The sequence below is a fragment of the Panulirus ornatus genome, chromosome 17, assembly GCF_036320965.1.
Source record: "Panulirus ornatus isolate Po-2019 chromosome 17, ASM3632096v1, whole genome shotgun sequence".
Classification (NCBI taxonomy): Eukaryota; Metazoa; Arthropoda; class Malacostraca; order Decapoda; family Palinuridae; genus Panulirus; species Panulirus ornatus.
Window position 1 is genome coordinate 52,367,495 of NC_092240.1, and position 21,181 is coordinate 52,388,675.

At 39.7% G+C, this 21,181-nt stretch overlaps 1 protein-coding gene across 2 annotated transcripts in view; it reads left to right on the top strand.

Moving 5' to 3' along the window:
• LOC139754764 (protein FAM98A) overlaps nucleotides 1-21,181 on the top strand; it is a 35,862-nt gene that overhangs the window by 13,044 nt on the left and 1,637 nt on the right. Inside the window, exons 2-8 of one of the 2 annotated variants that reach the window (XM_071672540.1) lie at nucleotides 2,942-3,079; nucleotides 10,929-11,143; nucleotides 14,984-15,138; nucleotides 17,846-17,956; nucleotides 19,277-19,456; nucleotides 20,018-20,203; nucleotides 21,014-21,137. In XM_071672540.1, coding sequence (XP_071528641.1) covers nucleotides 2,942-3,079; nucleotides 10,929-11,143; nucleotides 14,984-15,138; nucleotides 17,846-17,956; nucleotides 19,277-19,456; nucleotides 20,018-20,203; nucleotides 21,014-21,137 — 1,109 coding nt within the window. Of the gene's footprint in view, nucleotides 1-2,941; nucleotides 3,080-9,085; nucleotides 9,105-10,928; nucleotides 11,144-14,983; nucleotides 15,139-17,845; nucleotides 17,957-19,276; nucleotides 19,457-20,017; nucleotides 20,204-21,013; nucleotides 21,138-21,181 lie in introns of those variants that run through there. The other variant, XM_071672541.1, reaches the window with a different exon arrangement.

Below are 21,181 nucleotides of genomic sequence, written 5' to 3' on the forward strand. Positions count from 1 at the left end.
AAAAGAGAGGAAAATGAGAGTTGGGGTGAGCGAGTATCAGTAAACTTTAGGGAAAAATAAGATGTTTTGGAAGAAAGTAAATAGTGTGCGAAAAGCAAGAGATTAAAGAGAGCAAAAAAGGGAAGTAATAACAGGTAGTGAGGAGATGAAGTGAGTATTTTGAAGGACTATTGAATATGTGTGTGATGATAGGGTGACATATGTGGAATGTTTAGGTCGGGATGGTACGCGAAGTGAGAGTCATGGAGAGTGGTGTGGTGAAGAGAGAGGAGGTCGTGAAAGCCAAACGAAAGATGGAATGTGGCAAGACGGCTGGTGTAGATAGTATTGTAGCTGAATTTCTTTAAAAAAAAAAAGGGGGGGGGGCTGACTGTGTTGCTGACTGATTAGTTAGGATTTTTAATATACGTATAAATCATGATAAGGTGCGTGAGGATTGGCGGAATGCATACATGTTTCTAATGTATAGAGGTAAGGGGAATGAAGGCGAGTTTTCAAACCCCATAGGTATAGGAATGTTGACTGTATCAGGTAAGTACTATGGAAGGGTATTGGTTGAGTGGATAAAGGCCTGTACAGAGCATTAGAGTAGGGAGGAACAGTGTGGTTCCAGAAGTGGTAGAGGATGTGTGTGTTAGGTGCTTGCTTTAAAGAATATGTATGATAATTACTTTGGGAAACAGAAGAATTTGTATGTGGCATTTATGGATCCGGAGAAGGCATAGGATAGGGTTGATAGAGATGCCTTGTGGAGGGTCCTAAAGAGGAAAGCTGCTAGAAGCAGTGAAACATTTCGATCAAGAGTGTAAGGCATGTGTGCGAGTGGGAAGAGAGGAGAATGAATGATTCCCAGTGAATGTCGGTCTGCGGCAGGGATGTGTGATGTCTCCATTAATTATTCAATTTGGTTATGGATGGGGGTGATGAGGGAGGTAAATGAAAGAATCCGAGAGAGAGAGAGAGAGAGAGAGAGAGAGAGAGGCGAATACGCAGTCTTGTAGGGGACGAGGGGTTTGGAAAGTGAGTTAGAGTGTCGAAGGGAACAAGACTGGCTATGTTGAGCTAAGTTAGGCTGAAGGTAACAGGGAAAGGACGTCCACTATCAGAAGATATCCAGAGTTCGATGGTGAGCGTAGCAGAAGTTGAGGAATGGCTGGCTCACAATTCGGCGATGGTTTGAACGGTCAGCCAATATTACGCATGATAAACGGATTGTATACCTTACGCCAGTTCCTGGGCGTGCCATGAGTGTACTCCAATAGACTCACGGCGTAAACACACTGGTTGTTTATGTCATCTGCGTCCCTTTGAGAATTATGGCTTTTGGGCAAGAGAAAGAATTTGGAGCGACGTAAGAAATGTATTGCTACACTATAGAAACTGTAGCCTCACTCCCATGTCCACAGGTACAGCTTATTTGGGAGCCTATCATAGCTGTAGGTTGGCGGGAAGAGCCCTTTGTGCCATGCGGAACCAACACCCACAATGTCTTGCTACAGTCCATAATTCACGGTCCAGATGCCATGCACGGCCTCTATATCTTGTTTTAAAGCCATTCCTGCCACACTCAGGATCCACGCAACACCTGTGTGGATATCACTTCTCTCTACGAAACCCCCTTCTACAAGATCTGAGAGCCAGCCTCGCCTCGTTTTCCTCCTCCTGCACCAGCAGTAGCAGTTCGGCTATGAGCTTCACTTCCCTGTACATGAGTACTGTGCAGAGAACATGAAAAAAGAGCCAGTGACCTTTAAAATGACAGTTTTAAGAGTAGGAGAAGGGCTGTAAACACACCTAAACCTACCTTCGTCGGAGTTTGATAAGTGTCCCCTCATAAAGAAATCCCGACCTGATTTTAAAGAGTTTGTTTTAAGGGGTGACTTAAGAAATATATTACCTAGGTAACTGCTAGTCTTTTTTGTTGTTAAAAGAGAGGACAGCTCTTACGTCTATTTCAGTCCCTTGGAAGATTAATTTTTGCTGTTAATGACTGTTGTATTGCTGGAGGAGAAACTAATGGGTTTGGTGGAGATGTGTTATTATTTAATCATTAAGCTTATTTGACTATTTACCCCTAAGAAATTCATTGTAAGTGAAATCAGTTTTCATACCTTACATTATTTTATGTGAGGGTTGTTGTTTAATCACATTTTAGAGTTTAATTACATGTTGGTGAATGAGAGGGAATTTTACACTCGTGGGACACCATCTGAAATCTACTTCTGACAATGTTTTGCCACTTGGCAGGGCTGACTCTACTCCTTTAATTGATTTGTTGGGGAATTCTCGACTACTGTGCATACATAGGGTATATAGTGTGTTCTACAGTTGGTGCAAAAGGTAGATGGTTTGCACGCCATTATGAGTATTGTATCAGGTTTATTTTGGCAGTTATTTCACCCGTGCTTATTATGTCTTCCAGTAATGATGGCTTCCGACTTATCCGAGACCTTTGGTGGAGAACAATGAAAACTGTTTACAATGGGTTGTTTGTTGCTTTAAACATATGACGTCATAACATACGAATTAAATATAATATTTTTAATTCGTATTACTCAGCAGTTGTTGAAAATTGTTCAAAGAAAAAGATTGAAATGTAATTTAATATGAAAGAGGTGACGTGTCCGAACGCACCATTTTTTCCCAGGAAAGTTGATTTTTCTGGCTATTAGCACATAAAATACTCCACTAAATACATTATGAACAACAAATTATCATACCTTACCATATGATAATAAGTTTAAGTGGCGTTGAATTATTCTATCAATTCATATACTAGCCAAATCAAAAGACCAGTGAATCAATTAATCTTCACTGATATTCAAATTAGCTATATATGTATCATATTTAATGATATATAGATATTTTTAACAATCCTAGAAAAATAAGGTGATATTGATGCTAGTGACATAATATTGACCTAGTGTTTTGTTACTCCTAGGAAAAGTACGGGGCAGTGGCCGGCGTGTTGCGGCGGCGGTGGCGGCGTGCGGGCGGCGGCGACGACGGACCCAGGGCAGACTGTCACCTCCCGCACCAGCATGGAGAATGATATCCTCGACGCACTGGAGGACCTGGGGTGAGTTTTACTACTCCCATCACGTCGTCACGGACTATTTCCCATGTTGGCGAAGGCGTGGAGGATGGTAGGGCAAGGTGGGCCAGCGTGTGTGTGTGCTGGTGTCATCGTTAAAAAAGTATATTGTTTTGTGTCAGTACAATCTTTTTCGTGTGGGTGACCTTTCCATCAGAGCCACTTGATGTCGACTGATTACTTGGCACTGGCTAGCATTGCCGTAGGTCAGATGATAGCGAACAGCCGTCAGTAACGTGTGTAAAGGATATGATAGATTTTGTGGAGTCGTCACCAGTATGGTGCAAGGCCGAGGTTGCTGTATAGATTTAATTTAACTGGAAATCCTCATTTCATGTAGAGTAAGATATGGTACGATGTAAGAGCACAAAATACTCGTGATGTAATTCCAAAGATAACAAATTGTCATATCTGTTGGGCTTGAGCCGCACCAGATGGTGGGGAAATGTACATTGATCCCAGATGGTTGGGATATGATGATGTCATGCCTCGTTAGGGAATAATTACCTTTGAGCTACACTGGCTGCCTGGCCACCACTGACACGCATCACCACCAGAATGAGACAAAGATCCAACCATTAGTGACCCACCATTAACCTGTTTGGCTCTCAGTTCCCACCCGCACCACTCTATAATTAACCATCCCCCCCCCACAGTAAATTTAAAATCATACTTTTGCCTAACTCTTCAGTAACCTCTAGTGACAGATCCCCACCAGCCTGAACAAATGTACCACTGACAGAGCTGGAGTGCACACTTGCACATCTTGATGAGCCCTAAGCACCCAACCTCCCAACTCTGTCTTAATTTCCTTCCCCAACAAGATAAACATACACCCATCAGAAACCTCACTCCCCAGACAACTAGTAGTCATACTTCTTACCCTCCTTTACAACAGTGAACTCAAAAATACAGCTTAATTGCAAAAATGCAAGAATGTGCGAGATGTGGAAATACGCAGTCATTGGTGTGGTATACATTCTGCTGTCTGAAATGAATCGGGCAGTGAGAGCACTTTGCTTCTCGAATTAATTGTAGGAACATAACAACATTAAATTTGTCTGTTGGTGAGCATTGCACATTAGTATTCCAACACCTGATTAATCTTAACCCTAAAAGGAACATCATTGTTTTGCAGAGGTTATGTACTGTATAAAAGAATATATAATTCTGTTCATACTTGATTGCCATTTCTTGTGTTAGTGAGGTAATGCCAGGAACAGATTAAGTGAGCACATTTGCTCACATTCAGTCTCTAGCTTTCATGTATAATGCTCTGAAACCACAGCTCCCTATCCAGAACCAGGCCCCATAGACATTTCCGTTCTAGCCTGGCAGCTTCATGTGTCATAGTTCAGTATATTAACACCACATCTATACCTGTAAACCTCATTGTTTTAGTTCATACTATCCCATACATACCTGCTTCTTTATACTATTATTTTTTTATGCATAAACACTTATACTACATTTCACAATGTTATGTTGTACCTAAGGTATGGAAAAATAGGATTATGTCTTCTATATGGGCAGCTACAGTGGAATTTAACTCAAGATTTTTTTTATTTTCTTTCTCAAAGCTGCTTCCAAGTGATTCACTTTTCTAGGCTCAGGAATGGTTATTTTCTTTCTTTCAAACTATTCGCCATTTCCCGCGTTAGCAAGGTAGCGTTAAGAACAGAGGACTGGGCCTCTGAGGGAATATCCTCACCTGGCCCCCTTCTCTGTTCCTTCTTTTGGAAAATAAAAAAAAAAAAAAAAAAAAAATGAGGGGAGGATTTCCAGCCCCCCGCTCCCTCCCCTTTTAGTCGCCTTCTACGACACGCAGGAAATACGTGGGAAGTATTCTTTCTCCCCTATCCCCAGGGATATGGAATGGTTATCAGTTATAATATTAGAAGGAAGAATATTTTGAGTGGTAATGACTAAAAATGAATTTGGTACTGAACTGAACATATACAGAGGTTTCAGCAGTTCTTGTTGCCCATGTCTTCTAGATGGTTATTGAATGGCAGTTAAGGTTAGGCTTCTGGGGTTGGTATGTCTTATTGTAAGACCACAGATTAATGATAAAAGAGAGAAATATACCTTCCCTGAAAAATCAACCTAATTTGCATGCATTCAGTAAAGTGGTTATACTAGTGTAATAGATTTCTGCAAACTGTAATGAATCTATTGATTTTCTGGGTGTGCAGTTGAATGGCATCACTGAGGACTGAAAGAGTGGAGGTTCACTTTCTTCTGGAAACTTATTCAGATGGCTTGCTTCAATTCCTTATGTTGGTAGGGAAATCAGTTGAGCAGTTGTACCAACTCTCCTCACAGTGTGTAAGTGTTGTCTGGTCCCATGCTGATGTGCACCCAAAGTCTTACACACCATTATTGCTTCAGGAGCAAAGCTACCAGGAATGGTACATCATACTGCTCCTAGACTAGTCCATGGTCTAAGTGGTCTGAGTAACTGCCTCATATTGGAATTTGGTTTTGTCTCTCTCCCTTACAGGACTGAATACAGAAGATGGCACTTAAAACTTGTGACTATAATGAGAAACCCAGCTGAACACCCACTCCAAATGACCATTGTCACTGCTAACATGGTCATGATTACATCTTCGAGAGCCTGGGTTAGTCCCCTTGTGAGAGATCTCAACATTTTCAACTTTTTCTCGCATTATCCTACTAGATAGATGTTCCCCTGCAAACCCGCCCTGGGAGGCGTTATCTTTGAACATTTCTACTTTTGTTTGCCCTTTGGATTGGTACTGCAAAACCCCATCCTTCCAGAAAATGTTCTGTGTCACAGATTAGGGAAGGAAGCAACAGATGTCTTCTTATTTACAGTTTTTTGTTACACCCTAACCTCTTCACAGGTGTGGAAATGTATATATATATATATATCTGACAGTTTTGTCTATCTCATGATGTCGTCTCCCTTTGGGTATCGTGTCGGACATCTACCACAAATGAACTTGCTGCCATAATTACAACCTTTGAAACCATGTTGGATCTCTCATGGGACATTCCACATAAGCTTCCTCTAATCTGCTGTGACTTTTAAAGTGGCCCTCCTGTTTCTTTTCTACAGGTAATGGGTTGACTTGTATTTGTAGAGATCCTTGCCTTTTTAGGAAACCCAGACTTTGAACTTACCGCTGACTTCTAAAGCTGGTTCAGGGAAAGTTGTTTCAGACAACCACACATCTTCCTCTTTCTTACAAATCTGGACACATTTGGCATACTCAGCTTTCCATGTGGGAGGAACCAGTGGATGATTAAACATGTCAGTTGGTACAAGAAGATGAAGGCTTACAGATCTCTCCCATATGGAAAGGAAAGGACCTCAAAAGAGATATTTTATGGTTGCAAAGTTCATTTTCTGGCTGAAAGTTCAGAGAAAATTGGCTTTGGGAAGAATTTTATGCCAGCCCATGATCATCTGTAATGCCAGTAGGAGGGGTACTTCTGTACCTGGGTATTTGGTATGTACAGGAAGTCCGTGATTAAAGTTCTAAATGATGTTTCACAGTTAATTTGTTGATATGTTATGGTATTGCTACCCCACTAATGAGGGAAATGGCAAATAAATAAAAAAAAATTATGGCATAACCAGAACTTGAGTAAATTTGCTGTCATTTTGGTTACATCATTTCTGTCAAGATGTGATGACTGCATTATTTACTATGACACACAAAAGAAAGAAGTTCCTCTGAAACTCCTTGATAAAAAACTATTTTTGGAGTTGAATTAGATGTATTTGAATATGAAACTTAAGAAAATGCGTCTGACATCACTCTGGGACATTGTGTTCCTACATTGATGATAAGGACTATCATTCAAGGTTCTCTTAAGGTGAAAAAAATTTCAGAAATTTAAGTTTCTTAGAAATAGGAATGGACTGATGGCTGATCTGGAACATTTGTTTTGGGTACAGTATTTGGCTGGAGAATCCAAATCAGCATTGGGTGCCTGTGGGTACAGGTTTGGTATTCTTTTGATTGTGAAGAAAGAAATTGAGTTCACCTAGGGAGCTATATGTAGATTCTGGAGCAACTTCGAATGTGGAGCCTTTATGTACGTCATGTTTTACTGTTGTGATTTGCTCTAGATTTTCGATCAATTAGGATGTTTTTCAGCCTTTTTTCACAATGATCCTGATATGTTGTCTGATAATGCATTCCCAATTTATTATTTATTTTGCTTTGTCGCTGTCTTCCGCATTTGCGAGGTAGTGCAAGGAAACAGACGAAAGAAATGGCCCAACCCACCCCCCTACACATGTATATACATACACATCCACACACGCAGATATACATACGTATACATCTCAATGTACACATATATATACACACACAGACACATACATATATATACCCATGCACACAATTCACACTGTCTGCCTTTATTCATTCCCATCGCCTTCTCGCCACACATGGAATACCATCCCCCTCCCCCTCATGTGTGCGAGGTAGCGCTAGGAAGAGATAACAAAGGCCCCATTTGTTCACACTCAGTCTCTAGCTGTCCTGCAATAATGCCCGAAACCACAGCTCCCTTTCCACATCCAGGCCCCACACAACTTTCCATGGTTTACCCCAGATGCTTCACATGCCCTGATTCAATCCACTGACAGCACGTCAACCCTGGTATACCACATCGATCCAATTCTCTATTCCTTGCCCGCCTTTCACCCTCCTGCATGTTCAGGCCCCGATCACTCAAAATCTTTTTCACTCCATCTTTCCACCTCCAATTTGGTCTCCCTCTTCTCCTCGTTCCCTCCACCTCCGACACATATATCCTCTTGGTCAATCTTTCCTCACTCTTCTCTCCATGTGCCCAAACCATTTCAAAACACCCTCTTCTGCTCTCTCAACCACGCTCTTTTTATTTCCACACATCTCTCTTACCCTTACATTACTTACTTGATCAAACCACCTCACACCACACATTGTCCTCAAACATCTCATTTCCAGCACATCCACCCTCCTGCGCACAACTCTATCCATAGCCCACGCCTCGCAACCATACAACATTGTTGGAACCACTATTCCTTCAAACATAACCATTTTTGCTTTCCGAGATAATGTTCTCGACTTCCAAACATTCTTCAAGGCTCCCAGGATTTTCGCCCCCTCCCCCACCCTATGATTCACTTCCGCTCCATGGTTCCATTCGCTGCCAGATCCACTCCCAGATATCTAAAACACTTTACTTCCTCCAGTTTTTCTCCATTCAAACTACCTCCCAATTTATAACATTACATTTATTTTATGGATAAATCCTGATTAGAATAACATTTTCTAGTAATGTATCACTGACATTATTCAGACTTTTTTTTTTTTTTTTTTTTTTTTTTTTTTTTTTGCTGTCTCCCGCGTGTGCGAGGTAACATCTTATAATACTTATATCCATCTCATAGTTTGAATAAAAATGTTCAACAACTGATTTTTATTGATACAGTACTTGTACCTCATAATCACCTAGCATCTTGACTAAAGCTTACCTTTTTCAGCACGCAACTGCGTAAGCTCAATACACAACTTTACTTACTTTTGAGTTATTAGTTTGTACAATACAGTCTATACTACACATAATTCTTTTGCATATACTCATACAAATTTATTTACACAATTTTACGTGATTAATCATTTTCACACAAGCAGTAATACTAATGATTTTATTACCAGAATATAAGGAATAATACTACTGGTATAGTAATTTTTTGTTATCTAAGACTAACTAAATTTCCATTTATTGTTAGTTTATTTTGGGAGAGAGTGGGAGCTTACATATCATGCACCTTATACTGTAATATATATTGGTGGCTAAGATATGCGATACTTTTTTCCAGCTTTGGTGCAAGAATGCTAATGACACTATCTATGGAGGAGTGGTGGAATCAGACTTTAGTTGGGAATTCTGATGAGGGTGGGAATCGTTACATTGTCATTTAACAGTTATCAGTGAACCAGCACTGCAGTGGTTGTCAAGTTGCACTCCTCTGACCCAGGTAGCTGTCATGTCTTTTTGCTTCACCCATACATGTACTACTGGCATTCTGTCCACAAACATACACTCTCTCCTTGTCATACATAACACTTGACAACACTTAACCCACAAAGCTCATTCTTCATAACTAGATTTTCCTGTGTTGAGCGCTATGTGCTAGCCCTTCCTTTTGGCAAAATGGCAGGAGCAATAGATAGAAGTAGTAGGGAGGAGCATTATGTAGAAACATTGGTTAAAAATAGTTGGTAGGAACTTTAGGCAGGAGCATTAGGTTGTAGTAGTGTGTCGGAACATTAGGTACAGGTCTCTGGAAATACTGCGCAAAACTTGCCCACTGCCAGTGGCCTTTAAATTAAGGGTGAGGCACTGAGGGCTAAGAAGTGGCCTTGGAGTTCACTAGTTATGAAGATTATTAATGTGGCCACCCCCTTGAGGGAGTTCCAGAAGGGAACAGGGGTCAGAGATGTAAATAGAATAGACATGCATTGTCAGTTGATGACCATATCATTTTGAGGGTTAAATGAAGGGTTTATCCAAATCAACCTTATATTACATATACATACTTATAGTTAGAACTGTATTTTTGTTGTTTGATATTGATAATTTTAACAGTATACAAAATATGTTCACTTTGTAGAACAGTACTATAATATAAATTTTGGGTTTCAGCAGTGCTCTGGTAAGTTTTATGAAAGAGGCCAAGGAATTGAAGGACGGGGAAAACATAGGGTAATGGTGCAAAATACGAAAAAAATACTCAACAAAATTTTTGAATATCAAACTTAGCCTGATAAGGGTAGGCATTATTTTATTTTTCACTACATCTGGTAAAGTTACATTTGTATCCCAGTAGAAGCACATACACAGTGTCAAAAGTAATCGCCATGGTTTCTTATGGTTTTATCAAACCTTCCAAAGTTTATCCCCGTCAGTTTGCACTGTATTTTTGTTGATGTTGTATACCATTTTTTATGTTGTAAGTGTTTTCAAGTTAGGTAGTTTTCACTTATATGGCATATTAAGAAATTCAAAACTTGGATTTCCTCACCAAGTGGCCACTAGCATCTGGAAAACAATTCCAGATGATTCAGCTTGTGATATCACTTTCAAACTCCCCTGTGCCACGGATTGGTTGATTAATTAGTATTCTTTTCCTTTTGATAATAAAAGTACTTGTAGGATTTGGTGAAATTCCCATTTAGGGACACCACAAAAGTAACTCCAATTGATTTTTTCCCCAGATATGTTGAAATGTTATTTTATAGAGATATTATGAAAGGCATTGAATTAAAACCTTTTGATATATTTCAGTATTTCATTTTAATGCAAGTATGTATTTGGTTTTTCATCAGAATTTTAACTTGTGCACTACTTTTGCTGGTCTAACAGTTTGTTTCTTAATTTTCGAGTGCCATGATATGGGAGCTCTGTTACTGGATGGCTGTTTTATGTGGTCACCAACTAAACTGAAATTATATGCAGAATAGAATGTAGAAATTATTTGCAAAGTAATTGGGAACTGAAACACAAACCATTCTGAAACGTATGCACTGATGCTAGCCTTGCTCTATGGCAAAATCCAGCACTATCAGGTGTATGAATGCATATTCCATACTCTCACGTCATTGGTATCTGGAAGATTGTTGCATTGGTGAAATCATAATGAAGTGAAAAAGCATTTTTTTATTCGTAAATGTATTTTTATTTTTCATACTTGCAAGCCTCTCTTCCTTTTAATCAAAGGAAAATCTTATAATGTACAATGTAGATGTTTGCATGGGTGAATTTTCAAGCAGTGGTCTAATATGAGAATTATTTGGCCCAGGTATGGAGGAGACGTGAATGATGAGGCGTCTTTGAAGGCAGCTGTTGAAGGAGTAGATGGAGGCCCCCGAAATACTTCTTACACTAAGCTGGTTGCGTGGGTGACAGATGAGCTTCGGGCTTTGGCTGACTTAGAAGAAATGGTCAATGCAACTGCTACTTCTGATGAACACTCAGCTTTTCTTATGGAACTCTCATCATTTCTCAAGGAGCTAAGTGAGTTGAAAATTCCTAATTTAATATATATATTGTTAATTAGTTTTTGAATTAGTTTTTGAACATTCTTTATGAAGGGATATGTACCTTATTTTCATCATCTTGACCCTTTATTTTTTTTTCACCATTTCCTGTGATAGCAAGGGAGGTAGTAGTACCAGCATCTAACAGTGACCTCATATTCATACTGATCTTCAGTGTACTTGGTTTGATCTACAACCATTTCAACTTAGAGCAAAGAAAATTAACTTTGTGGCATCTTGCAGTTGCCACTACTCACTTACAAAATCATATAAGAAGAATAATGATTTTTTTTATACTTTGTCGCTGTCGTCCACGTCAGTAAAGTAGCGCAAGGAAACAGATGAAAGAATGGCCCAACCCACCCACATACACGTCCTCACACACATATATACCTATATATTTCAACATATATACATACACAGACATATACATATATACAGCTGTACATAATTCATACTTGCTGCCTTTATTCATTCCCATCACCACCCCACCACACATGAAACAACAACCCCCTCCCCCTGCACGCGCACGAGGTAGCGCTAGGAAAAGACAACAAAGGCCACGTTTGTTCACACTCAGTCTCCAGCTGTCATGTATAATGCATCGAAACCACAGCTCCCTTTCCACATCCGGGCCCCACAAAACTTTCCATTGTTTACCCCAGACGCTTCACATGCCCTGGTTCAATCCATTGACAGCATGTTGACTCTGGTATACCACATCATTCCAATTCACTCCCTTGCATGCCTTTCACCCTCCTGCATGTTCAGGCCCTGATCACTCAAAATCTTTTTCACTCCATCCCTCCACCTCCAATTTGGTCTCCCACTTCTCATTCCCTCTCACCTCTGACATATATATCCTCTTTGTCAATCTTTCCTCTCTCATTCTCTCCATGTTACCAAACCATTTCAAAACACCCTCTTCTCTCTCAACGTTGACACACTCTTTATTACCACACATCTCTCTTACCCTTTCATTACTTGATCAAACCACCTCACACCAGATATTGTCCTCAAACATATCATTTGCAACACATCCACCCTCCTTCGCACAACCCTATCTGTAGCCCACACCTCGCAACCATATAACATTGTTGGAACCACTATTGCCTCAAACATAACCCATTTTTGCTTTCCAAGATAATATTCTCGCCTTCCACACATTTTTCAACGTTCCCAGAACTTTTCGCCCCCCCTCCCCCACCCTGTGACTCACTTCCGCTTCATGGTTCCATCCTCTGCCAAATCCACTCCCAGATATCCAAACCACTTCACTTCCTCCAGTTTTTCTCCATTCAAACTTACCTCCCAGTTGACTTATCCCTCAACCCTACTGTACCTAATAACCTTGCTCTTATTCACATTTACTCTCAGCTTTCTTCTTTCACACACTTTACCATACTCAGTCACCAGCTTCTGTAGTTTCTCACCTGATTCAGCCACCAGCACTGTATTATCAGCGAACAACAACTGACTCGCTTCCCAAGCCCTCTCATCCACAACAGACTGCATACATGCCCCTCTCTCCTAAACTCTTGCATTCACCTCCCTAACAACCCCATCCATAAACAAATTAAATAACCATGGAAACATCACACACCCCTGCCATGAACCACAATTCACTAGGAACCAATCACTTTCCTTTCTTCCTACTCATACACATGCCTTACATCCTCGATAAAAACTTTTCACTGCTTCTAGCAACCTGTCTCCCACACCATATATTCTTAATACCTTCCATAGAGCATCTCTCTTAACTCTTATCATATACCTTCTCCAGATCCATAAATGCTGCATACAAATCCATTTGTTTTTCTAAATATTTCTCACATACATTCTTCAAAGCAAACACCTGATCCATACATCGTCTACCACTTCTGAAACCACACTGCTCTTCCCCAATCTGATGCTCTGTACATGCCTTCACCCTCTCAATCAATACCCTCCCATATAATTTCCCAGGAATACTCAACAAACTTGTACCTCTGTAATTTGAACACTCATCTTTATCCCTTTGCCTTTGTACAATGGCACAATGCATGCATTCTGCCAATCCACAGGCACTTCACCATGAGCCATACATACATTAAATATCCTTACCAACCAGTCAGCAACACAGTCATCCCCTTTTACAATAAATTCCACTGCAATACCATCCAAACCTGCTGCCTTACTGGCTTTCATCATCCGCAAAGCTTTCACTACCTCTTCTCTGTTCAACAAATCATTCCCCCTAACCCTCTCACTTCGCACACCACCTCGACCAAAACACCCTATTTCTGCCACTCTATCATCATAAATATGATATTTTGTGTTTATTATAATGCCTCTTTTTGACATTATATTTTTTTATACTCCACTTCATAGGCTCATTGATTTTTATGTAAAATTTAGGGAACAGAAAGCTAAAATATCCCAAGGAGAAAGGTGAAACCAGTTATAAAACTCATTTTGAAACATCACAAAACTATTATGACAATGTAAGGAATAAAGTTTTACTAAGTTAATGGTTCAGAAACTTACTTTTGTGAAGAAAATTTTGATGCTTGTGCTCTGCTGTAACCTCTTACAGCCCAAGTCCATGGCTGAAACACTTTCTGTTTTTTCCAGTTGAATCTTTCCTTGCACCTTCAAGCTTTGGAACTTTCTACCCTCTCATGTCTTTCCAATAACCATGACTTGGCAATTTTTAAAAGACAGGTGTTTCACTTCCTCCAAAATTCATAGATACTCTCTTCAATCTTTTTCCCTTTCATTAACCTCTTTATATTTGAGTTAAAGCCCAGCCTTTATGTGGAATTTTGTCTATAACTAGAGTCTCAAAAAGAAAAAAATGGGGCAGTTATTAAGGCATCTGTTCTTTGCAGTGTTGTGAGTGGCATTGACATGGGGAGTGTCTCAGGTGTTAGGATAGCAGGGGGAATGGGAGAGTCTGGGGTGGTAGGGAGAGTTTATCCCCCAGGGCAGTGACTGTTTGTGGTGTTGATATAGATGGCATTTTTCATCAGCAGTCCTCACAAATTTCCTTTTTTCTCCTTGTGTGGTGGCATCAGCTTAGTTTGTCTGGCCAAAAGTGAAGTGTCAAAGTACTTGCTGATTGTACGTACAGTGTCCTTATGTTAAGGCAAGGGGAAAAAAGTGAAGTCTTGATTTACATAGCTACAAGTTTGTTGAGTAGATCAGGTACGGTGTATGGGTAAGTGGTGATTGAAAGGTGGTGTTATGCATAGTTTCTGATTTAGAGGGAGCATTTTGACTTCATGAGAGGTAGAGGATGTGTTGACCAGATGTTTGCTTTGAAGAATTTGTGAAAATTTCTTTTGGAAAGAGAATGAATTGCACACGACATTTGTGGGTCTGGAGAAAGTGTATGATAGGGTCAACAGGGAGGCCTCGTGGAAGATGTTATGAATGGAAAGTTACTATGCGCAGGTGAGGTATTTTTACCAATAGAGTAAGGCATGCATGTAATTAGTAAGGAAGGAGGGTCAGTGGTTTTAGTGAAGGTGGATCTACATTGAGGATGTATGATGTCACCTTGGATATTTAATCTGTTTATGGATAGGTGTCAGGTGAAGTGAATGCAAGGGTCTTAGAATTAAGGGTAAGTCTATAGTATGGGGGTGGTGGGGACAGTGAAAAGTGCATCAGTTGTTTGCAGATAACTCCAGATAGAAACTGAAGGTCCTACTGAGAGAGTTTAGTGTAGTGTGGGAAATGAGAAAATTCAGATTAAATATGAATGAAAATGAAATTAGTGGTAATAGAGTGATTAACTGGAGCCTTGTAGCTTACTTTCTTCCACATATTTCAGATTGCCCACACAGCCAGTTAACAGAAGGATTGGTAAACCAGCGCTTAGGTGATACAGAGTCGAGACTAATGTTGTTAGACTTCTTGCTGGCTGAGCTTATGGCAGCACGTATGATATCTGCTGCAAAACCCGAACAAGGCATGACAGTTGAAATGGTAAGTATACAATTAGTTTCTACATTCTTTCATGAAGGTTACAAGCCTCATAGCACACATTCTTGTATCCATTGGGGATATTTTAAAAGAAGCTGATACTGAAATAAAGATTGCAACTGGTGCTTTTTGATGTTTAATAGAAAGAGGGTAAAAAAAAATTTATACAGATTAAAGTACCTATATCTTGTCCCTCACTCGTACTCAGATTAGTGCATAAATCCTTACACTCAAATAGTTAAATAGACAGGGAACTGGTATGTATGTTGGCTAGATCTGTATGTATAAGGTGTTTCCGAGCTGAAGAGATGCATTATGATAGGGCCAAGAAAAGGGATTACGTGTATTTTGTGTGCAGAAAACTACTGATTGGTGTTGAGGGATTTTACTGTGGAAGTGGTGCATGTTTGATTATGGTAGTAGTTGGTACACAGCCAACTACTGGGGAGGTATAGTACCAGCGCCACCCACCTTGGTATTGGTAAGGTAAGTGACAGCTGCATAGTGAGCCAGCACTTCCATGGTTATCAAATTGCACTCCTCTGACCCAGGTAGCTGTCTTTTCTTTCTACCTCACCCACATGTGGACTACTGGTATTTTGTTACAAAAACCCAGTCTTTCCTTGTCATGCGTAACTTGACAAAACTTAACTTGGCTATTTATCTATTTATATTTGTGATACTTTGTCGCTGTCTCCCGCGTTAGCAAGTAACACAAGGAAACAGACGAAAGAATGGCCCAACCCACCCACATACACATGTATATACATAAACCCGCACATATACATACCTATATATTTCAACGTATACATGCATATACATACACAGACATATACACATTTACATATTCATACTTGATGCCTTCATCCATTCCCGTTGCCACCCTGCCACACATGAAATGGCACTCCCCTCCCCCTGTGAGCATGCGAGGTAGTGCTAGGAAAAGTCAACAAAGGCCACATTCGTGCACACTAAGTCTCTAGCTGTCATGTGTAATGCACTGAAACCAAAGCTCCCTTTCCACATCCAGGCCCCACAAACTCTAGATTTTCTTGCAGAGCACTGTGCACTAGCCCTTCCTTTTGGCAAAATGGAAGGAGCAATAGATAAAAGTAGGTGGTAGGAATATTTAGGCAAGAGCATTAGGTAAAAGTAATTAGTAGGAACTTTAGGTACAAGCCTCTACAAACACTGCACTAGTAGCCTGTTAAGGGTGAGGCACTAAAGGCAAAGAAGAGGCACTGGAGTTCACTTGTTATGGAGACTATTGCCGTGGCCATCTCTTAAGGTACTTCCATTTAGAAACATGGCGTCTCCGTTAGATAGTAGATAGATAGATAGGTTATTATTTTTATTTTTTATTATTTTATACTTTAGCTGTACCGGTTTGGAGTAGCAAGAAACAGACGAAAGAATGCCCCCCCCCCCCCATACACTGTTATAACGTCCCCACGCAATATACATACCTACACAGCTTTCCATGGTTTACCCCAGACGCTTCACATGCCTTGATTCAATCCACTGACAGCACGTCAACCCCGGTATACCACATCGCTCCAATTCACTCTATTCCTTGCCCTCCTTTCACCCTCCTGCATGTTCAGGCCCCGATCACACAAAATCTTTTTCACTCCATCTTTCCACCTCCAATTTGGTCTCCCTCTTCTCCTCGTTCCTCCACCTCCGACACATATATCCTCTTGGTCAATCTTTCCTCACTCATCCTCTCCATGTGCCCAAACCACTTCAAAACACCCTCTTCTGCTCTCTCAACCACGCTCTTTTTATTTCCACACATCTCTCTTACCCTTACGTTACTCACTCGATCAAACCACCTCACACCACACATTGTCCTCAAACATCTCATTTCCAGCACATCCATCCTCCTGCGCACAACTCTATCCATAGCCCACGCCTCGCAACCATACAACATTGTTGGAACCACTATTCCTTCAAACATACCCATTTTTGCTTTCCGAGATAATGTTCTCGACTTCCACACATATTAAAAAATTCAGATCTTTATGTAAATGTTGAAATATTCAGGATTATACAATGACTTTATGGTTAATAATTTTTATAATGCTACATTAATTGTAATTGTGTTAGTATCAAAGTAATTTACATATCAGAAGAATTCAGAAGTTAGTGTAAGGACAGACAGTGGCGTATCTAGGGTATGGCAGGTGCTCTGGGCACCACTTGAAGGGTGCGCCACTCAGCAGGTTTGTTTTTGTCATATGCTGCCCGATTGACATTTACAAGAGTTTGGTTTTGTGAGTTAAAAAAAAGAAACTTGCCTACTTTTCAACTAGTAGTAATATTTTGCTACTATCAGTTGCATAACCGCTTGTACGTTACAGTTTTGATCAAATAAGTCTTTTAGAGTTTATATGAATTATGTGTATAATTACACTGAATATATTTTTAAATACATCAACTGTATGTACATTTCTAATCAAGACGGGCATAATTTCAGTGCCTGCCATAGGTGCTATTTCCCCTAGATAGGCCCCTGAAGACAGAGAATACATTTGTGTATTCTTGATTAGATAAGCTGGAACAGGAAAATCAGTAGCAATTAGTCTGCCATTTGAAGTATCCTAACAGGATTTTGATGCTTTCAGCTTGGTTGACATGATTGACTTTATGATTATAAAAACCATTATCTTGCATCATTTTACTGATATAATGGTGATTTTGTTTTCAGCGGGAAAGTGAACATGCACGTGATCTGAAGGCAATGCTTATTTCTTTAGGTTTCCCCAAGCCCCCTGCCAACATTACTCCTCAGCAGCTATTTGCAAAGGTGGAGCAGAAAGTAAGTATTGATTTTTATTTATCTTTGATAATATATTCATATGGTAATATCTTTCAGGGTGTTCTCAACCGTAAGGACTAATTGACCACTTTACTAGAAAATAATCAGTGATCGGCCGCAACTCTTACATGGGGTAATCATGCAACGTGTAAAAATTTACTTAAGTGAGCAGTCAGAAATGCAGAACTATTCTGTAAATTCAGATTTACAGAACAAAAGTTGAACTAGCAAAGTGTGAGGCTGTTAAAAAATAGCAACAAATAACATGTTGAAGTACCAAATAAAGTGTAAATAAGGGCCAATAAAAGTGGGACTTGTTTATCCTACCATAATACAGTTCTTCCAAGATGATTTGCCTAATGCCCGAGTCTTTCCGTTTCACCTATCATTGTTTCTTGTTTACCCAAAATGCAATTAATCAGCTAAAACTTGGTTACTTTCTCAAGCTTGCCAGCAGCATGTTACATGTTTTATACATCATTCTCCAACTGCATTTGGTTGAAAATATGAGTATTGCAGACCCCTGTTCTGTTTGTTCACAATTTGCAAAAAGTTGATTATGGTTGAAAACACCAAGCAGGTTAATAATACTGGCAAATGTAAGAAAGCCACATGGCTACTTAATGTTTTTTGCTTCATCATTTTATTTTCCTCCATTGTTCTTCATGGTGGCATGGATTTCATGACTTGTGCATTGGTTACACATATTTGTCACTTTTTTACAGTCCATGGTCAGAAACCCAAGCTCTGTGGTGTACATGGTTAGGATATATCCACATTCATCAGAATTTCAGCCGTGGAGGAAGAGGGAAATATTAAATTGGAGAATTTTTTTTTTTTTTTTTTGTAAAAGTCCTGAAGGTTTCCTCTGTATCCAGAGGCGGCAGTCTAAGATATGCATCTTTTGAGATCGCCCTCGATTATTATCAGCTGAAGGGAGTTTACATTTCTAAATGGTGCCAGTCTAAAGAGGTGGTTTCCTAACCTTGCCCTCTTAATTCTTAGGGGTGGGGGTTCATAAGTTATGGGACTCTCTTGCCATGGCCACCCCCTTGAGGAGGTGTAGTTGAGAACAGGCATCAGAGATATAGCTAGATTGATAGGCATAACTTGATGGCCCGGGCTGTTCAGAATTGGGAAGTTTTAAGATTTTATTGGTATAATAAACAAATTTCTGGTTGCCTGTTGTTTGTCTAGTTCCTGCCTGGAGTGCCAAATATAATCTCAAAATTCTAAAGAAATTAAGATCACAGAAATGACTAGGCTCGACATAGCATTCTTTGGAATGTTGCTAAATTTTCTTTTGTACTTTATTGCCAGGTAAATGATGTGAAGAGCAAGGCCCATCCTTCCCTGATTGGAAAGCCACTTTTCACTGGTGTCCTGTCAGACAAGCAGTGGACTATGTTGGCAGAGATGCAAAAGGAAATGCAAAATGAATACCGAATGCGTAGACAGATGATGATCAAACGTTTGGATGTCACTGTACAGTCATTTCAGGTGAAAGATGTGCATGATTAAATTTTTTTTTAGTATTTATACATAGGTGGGGATTTCAAAGGTGGTGCTCATAAGTGGGAATGTAGATACAGATCATAAGTGTTTAACACTTCCCTTTCCTTTCAGAGGTGGTACATATAAAGAGGAAATGTAAATACAAACCATAGGTGTTTAACTTCTTCCATTTTCAGTTTCTAGTTTTTATAATGTGGTACATTTTGTTACTCTAGTTCTACATCTGTCAGTCTTATTTAACAGATGACTGGATTCCATTTAAAATTTCTGCAGGACTTTATATATACATATATATTTTCTTCATACTTGATCGCCATTTCCTGTGTTAGTAAGGTAGCACCAGGAAATAGACAAAGAAAGACATGTATGCTCACATATACATATATGTATGTGCATGCATGTATTTGTGTATATGAGTGGATTGGTCTTTCTTCGTCTGTTTTCTGGTTCTGCCTCGCTAATACAGGAAACAGCTTCCAAGTATAATTGATAAATATTTCAGTCTTTGAAAATAACACTAATGCAACCATAATGTTCTTACCACAGTGGTCAGATAAAGCAAAGATACGAGAAAATGATTTGACAAAAGCCTTCAGGACTAAGCGTGATCAAATGAAGGAGGAACCCAATGTGTCTGTTGGGGATGTGCTTGCTGCTCGTGATGATCTGGCTGTTCTGGAGAAGACAAGTAGTGCATCTGTCCGGAAGCAGACCAAAACTGCTTTGAATAAGGTAGATATACACATCACTACATTCATATTAGACATGTACGAAAATTGTTGGTGAATGTTTTGCTTACCATGTTATAAGCATTCCATCTCCTGAACTTGTAAATAGACCTCTTTCAAACAAAATATTGCATTCCTGTCTGGGGCATCTTTGGCTTCCCTTACTTATTTGATGGCAAACTGTTTTGGTATGTCACTTTGCTAATGTTTGTAGGAGCTGGATGTTGAGAAAATAAATGCAAGTGAAAGCATAGGTAATCAGAGTGCAATGCTAGTTTGAAGGAAGAAAAACTGAGTTTGGTGATGGGAAGAATGTGTACTGTACACTCGGTTGGCCTTTCATGTTTCAGAAGTACTGTATAATTGTGAAACTTTAGGCTTTGTTGCTCTGAATAGCAAAAATATAGGAAGAGTAGTGTAATACAATTGTAATTGGCAGGAGGCTGAATGTATTTTTGCACATTGCACACGACAACTAGAAGATGGATGCGAGTGAATACAGCCTTTCTTTGTTAGTTCCTTACGCTACCTCACTAATGTGGGAAATGGCAGTCTGGTGTGAAAAAACTTTTGAAGGTTTACCTACTATGGAACAGGTGACTATTGGATATTGATATTTAAAGGCATATAGTGAGCCGAGTGTTTTTGGTTTGTTGATGGAAAGAATGCTGTTTTTCTTTGCAAGTTTTTAGTTCGGATGATAGAGCACTTATTGAACTTTGCACTTGAAATTTCAGCTGTGTGTGTTGTTCCTGAGATGCCAATTATCCTGATATAATTAATTATACTGATTTAGTAATAACTTGCATTTCAGGTGATAATTGGTAAGGTTCCAGACCGTGGTGGACGTGCTAATGAGCTTGAACCTCCCCCTCCAGAGATGCCATCATGGATGCAGCGTCCTGGTGGTGGTGGTGGAGGTGGCGGAGGAGGTGGAGGTAAACAACTTAAATCATATAATTTTATACCCCCTTTTGCAAAG